Genomic DNA, 5,215 nt, shown 5'->3' on the forward strand with positions numbered 1-5,215 from the left:
CTTTTGGTGTGAAATTGAAATTGTAATGCATCTCCAATTATTAATACAGAAGGATTTGATTGATTGTGGGTATAAAGATGGTGGATCCAATTCATAAAATCAGTTCTTGAATGACTCAATCGAGAAACTTGTATAGTTAGGGGACTAATACTAGGTTTAAATTTACTGTGTAAATAATCTAGATTATTATAAGGCTTGGATTGGCTACTTTATCGTTCCCTTTTGACCGTATTAAAAAATATTAATTTGATATTTTTCATTAATAAATAAGACATGGTTTTAACCACTTAGCTAAATATGTAAAAAAAAAAAAAAGGGGGTATTGGATTCTTCTCTCTTTCTTTTTTTCTTCAGAAAGAAAAATAGTAGTACTGATTATATTGGAAGAAGAAAGCAGTAGACAATGGCTAACAAGGCTAGTGCTTTTGAATTGAGCACGTCTCAGCAGTAAAATTAACCTACCGGAAACTATAGACTGCCGAGCAGGAGATTTCCGGAGAAAATCAAAGTTAGGGAGATAAGAAATTATGCTAAGAAAATGAAAAACAGACCAGTCATAGGCATCATATAGCTAGGAAGTCTTTAGTTCTTTTATGTTTTAACCATGATTAATATCGAACCATGATAAGTTGTTGAGCTTCAAATTTGATGTCGTCTCTCATCTTTCTTATAAAATCATCACATTTCTTGTTCAATTCCTCTGTACTAAGCAACCCAATTACTTCCTCATCCTCTACCTCTACCTCTTCCTCTTCATCTTCATCAACAACAATGATCCCATGACCTCCTTGTTCATCGTCTCGTACTTCTTCCACTTCCACCACAACCTTTTCCTCTGCGACCAATGCTGGCTTCGTGATCTCTGATGCTTCAACTAGTTTATGCGGACTGTCTCCGCTCTTCACGTTCTGTTCTCCATAGAGGTTGGCACTGCTGTCTAGATGAGAATCGCTGATTTTGAGACCAGAGTTCTTGACAATCAAAACTAGAATGCCATTGCAGAGGAGGAACACGTAGTTCTTGTCAATATTGAAGCTAGGGAATTGCATGAAGTTGGATATGAAAGGAAGCAGAGAAGAATAAGAAAATATGACAGAAAAGAAACATACTGGGGCTAACAACTTAGTTGCTAGCTTGAGAGAGTGGACATGGCTGAAGTGGCTAAAATTGGATTCAAAGTTTTGATGCTTGACACTTTCCATTTTCTTTGGAAGAGAAGGGGAGCTTAATTTCTGGTAGAATAATTCAAGGAGATAAAAGAAAAAAAGAAAATCACTTGAAAAGTTTTGGTGATCGGAGACTGAGGAGGATAATGAGAGGGACTGCTATTCCAGGCTGAAGAAGATAGTGGGCACTTCAATTTATAGAACCTCAAAGGTTAGCAGATGTTATTGGTTTATTGACAGAATTGCCCTTGCTAATCAAGAAAAGCTTTTAGAATTTTGGGTTCTGACCAAGTCAGTCACCTACTTGTTTCTTTTGGTCTGGAACTGCCCATCTATTGACTGGACTGTAATAAGCCAGGAAGGTAAAATCTCTGTCTGGGATTTCATCCGATTCTTCTAAGAAGACTCGTGGCCTGTCTCGGTATTTTCAAGGTGATCGGCAAGCAATTTCATGGAAGCTGTAAGCATATGCTGGAGAATTATATTGGCAAGCTTTAATCGGTAATATTCAACTCTTCTAGTTCGCTACCAAAATGATTTCAATTGAAAAATGTCAAAAAGTTTGGCTTACTACAGGAGACCAAGTAGCTAGGTTAATTTGATTAATGTCAAAAAAATATTTCAAAAAATGATTTTAAAAACTAATTTAAAATATAAAAAACATAAATCTTATCCGACCCATTTGGAATAAAATATCAAATAAGTTTGTTTTTGTGTTTTAAAAATATTTTTTAAAAAAATTGATTTTTTTACTTTAAATTAATATGTTTTTAGTATTTTTATATTATTTTAATATATTAATATCAAAAATAATTTTTAAAAATAAAAAAATATTATTTTAATATTTTAAAATAAATAGATATCAAACTACAAAAACATCTGACTTGAAGTAGTGCCTTTCTAATGTCTTGACTATAATCATTGCATTTGAGTTTTACTGTACCTGTCATTGTTAGGCTAGTAAAATCCATGCTCTATTTAAAAGCGTGTTTGCTATTATGGTTGCGGGTGCTTTTCAAATAGCTTTGTATGTTGAAATGTATATTAATGATATTTTTTTATTTTTTAAAAATTATTTTTCATATCAGCACATCAAAACGATCAAAAAGTATAAACCATACTCAATTTTAGCAAAAAAAAATTTTTTAATTTTGATAAAATACAGTTACAAACACAATACCAAACAGTGTCTAAATCTTTTCCCGTTAGCCTCTGAGTTAATAGAAATTAAGTTTTTTGTTCGAATAATCTTTAATAATATACCCCTTTCAGAGGTACGGTGTTTTTGAAAAAAAATAATATTAGTAAATTATCTTATATATTAATTTCAAAATCCAAAAAAAAGGAAAAAAAAAAGACAGACGCCGGTCAAAGTATTAAGGTTGGTTAGTTTACTAATGCTGGATATATAAAATTGTTTGGTCCCATAGTGATCGAGCAGCAGTTATTGACGTGGTGAGACTTCGAAGATTTTATTAGGAAAATTAAATGTAACTGCATCAGAATGCTTCAATTAAATTAGCACATTAAATTTGCTGGCTTTGATATTTTCTATGGTAGATCTTCAATGGTCTCTATATCATGATTAGTTAAGATAAATAAAATATAAAAAAATTTATTTTATCATTAATATATATTACTATTAAACTTACGCATTAAAAAAATTAATTAAATATTATTATTATTTAATTTAATTTATATCGAATATTGTAAGGCAGAACCTTGGGAGAGTAAACTTCAAAGGAGAAGTCTCTTCAATAAAAAAAAACTTGTTTTTCTAATTCTATGTTCTTCAAGCTCTTTTTCCTATTTTTTCTATTTACATTAAAAAAACTAGAAGCTTTTATTATCATCCAATAAGACATGATTCTAGTGAATAGTTGTTAAGTGCCTATAAAAATAATTATTTTAAGCTACTATATCAAAGTTTATACCTAACAATTGTGGTATCAGAGTGTTGAAATTAACAAAAGTATAATAACCATAATTATATAACTTAAGACTTGGCTGACCCGATACCTAAAATGGTCTAGGTTTTTAGAAAAAAACAAATTGTATGGCTTAACCCGGTCAAAAGTCCAGGTTGACCAAAGATCCGGTAGACCTGGGGTAAAACATAAGTCAAAAACCTATTGATTTTTGTTTTGAAAAATAATTTTTTTTATTAAAATGACATTGTTTTGGTTTTTTAAAAAATAATATGTCAATCCAGGTTGACCTACCTGACCCGTAACTCAGTCTTTGTCCTCAGTTAAGTTTTAAAACTATGATAATAACCATCATTATCCTTACATGCCTTATTTGTATAATTTTGGAATTAAAATATTTTTACAATGATATTTTAAGGTTAAAAAAAAACAAATATTGTCTTTAAAAACATGTCTTATATGTATCTTTTATTTTGAAAAAACAAAAATTCACTTCAAAATTATCTTACAGATTTTTTTTCAATATTTTTATCTATATTTCTTCAATCAAATATATTTTTATTTCTATTATTTATGTATTTTTTATTCTGGAACAGAGGCCGAATACTAACTTAATTTTTGTACGGTAGACCATTAATTTTCTTCATTTAAGAAGGCACCAGGAATAACTAAAATTTCAAGTCATTTCTCATTTTTTTCATTGTAAGGAATCCAATTAATCTTACCATGAACCACCCTGGCCTCCCCCTAGTGTTCGTGCATGATTCCCATGTTCGAAGTGTTACTTTGTTGCCTGCTATTCTTTTGAGCTTATTTATTTTTTATGTTTAAAAAATAATTTTGAAAAAAAATAAATTTTTTTTATTGTTTTGCTTTAAATTTATAATATTTATATTTTTAGAATCTTTTTATAAGCTAGTATCAAAAATGAATTTTTTAAAAAAATATTTTGATACATTTTCAAATAAAAAACACTTTGAAAATTAATTGTTATCACGATACGAAACAACCTCTTTATTTACCACACCACATTCCAATTAGTTATTTTCTCAAGAAAAAATAACAATTGAAAGACTTTATTAAGCTATCTAAAAGTTTCAAAATTTGTTAATACTATTAGCTATCTAAATTGTGGTACATTGCAAGTTATAAATCTTTTTAAAATGAAAAATCTGATCGAAAAACAAAAACTTTTAATTGAAAGGTTAAACCAAATTGAAAAAATAACTTTAATAAAAAAAACATATAAAAAAAATAAGAGTCAAATTGGTAAAAATAAAACAAGAAAAAAAATCTGATTGAATGATGAAATTAAAAGCTAAAAAAACTTTAACAAAAAAGATAAGAAAAAAAAATTAAAAATCAAAAGAATAAGGACCGAAATAAAAAATAAAACATGTGAGAAATTATAATTAAATGACTAAATTAAAAAAAACTTGTATAAAAGGAATAAAAACAAAATAAATAGCTAAAAAATAAGGATTGAAATTGAAAAATAAGAAAAAAAGGACAATTATGCACTGAAAAAAAAAGAGGAAAAAATATCACTAGTAACAATCCGATCACAATATAATATCACACGCTATACTATGTGTAAGAGAATATAATGGCGTATCCCAAGAGATGCTGAAAGGTCAAGTTTGGCTATCGAGTAGTGTAACATGCATTGCCTCAATGATGTGAATGTCATAGCAAGTGCCAACAACTTTTTTTATTAAACAATCAACATGAAAAATGCTAAAACACTTTCATAAACATGGTAATTACTCTAAAAACTGGTGTGAAAGTATAAAAATACCTCAAATACAAATCTTATTCTTTTTTTTTATCTTTTCTAAGATCAAAAGCATACTTTAATCGTACATGAATAATAAAAAAACCAAAAATACTTTTGTCGACCAGCTTAAAATGTTTTTGACCATAAAAGTAAAGAAAATATTTTTATTGTTTAAAAATGTATGAAAAGTAAACAAAAGTTTTGATCAACAGCTCTAAGTTTTATAAACTTTAGAGATAAAAAAATATTTTTAGCATGTAAAAAAACAAAAAACCCTAAACATCATCAAACAATCTTTTAATGATAGATGAGTAAGTGAAAAAATTAAAACATCTCCTTTTTCC

General features: G+C 28.2%; 1 protein-coding gene across 1 annotated transcript; it reads right to left on the reverse strand.

Moving 5' to 3' along the window:
• Nucleotides 1-608: 608 nt before the first annotated feature.
• On the reverse strand, nt 609-1,202 carry LOC133682949 (uncharacterized). Its single transcript, XM_062106476.1, has one exon. The coding sequence runs from the start codon at nt 1,200-1,202 to the stop codon at nt 609-611; it is 594 nt and encodes a 197-aa protein (XP_061962460.1).
• Between the last annotated feature and the right edge of the window lie 4,013 nt (nt 1,203-5,215).

The sequence above is a fragment of the Populus nigra genome, chromosome 2 (genome assembly GCF_951802175.1).
Source record: "Populus nigra chromosome 2, ddPopNigr1.1, whole genome shotgun sequence".
Lineage (NCBI taxonomy): Eukaryota > Viridiplantae > Streptophyta > Magnoliopsida > Malpighiales > Salicaceae > Populus > Populus nigra.

Bases quoted from the DNA above. Each gene is read 5' to 3' on its own strand.
- LOC133682949 (XM_062106476.1), bottom strand. From the start codon at position 1,202: ATGGAAAGTGTCAAGCATCAAAACTTTGAATCCAATTTTAGCCACTTC.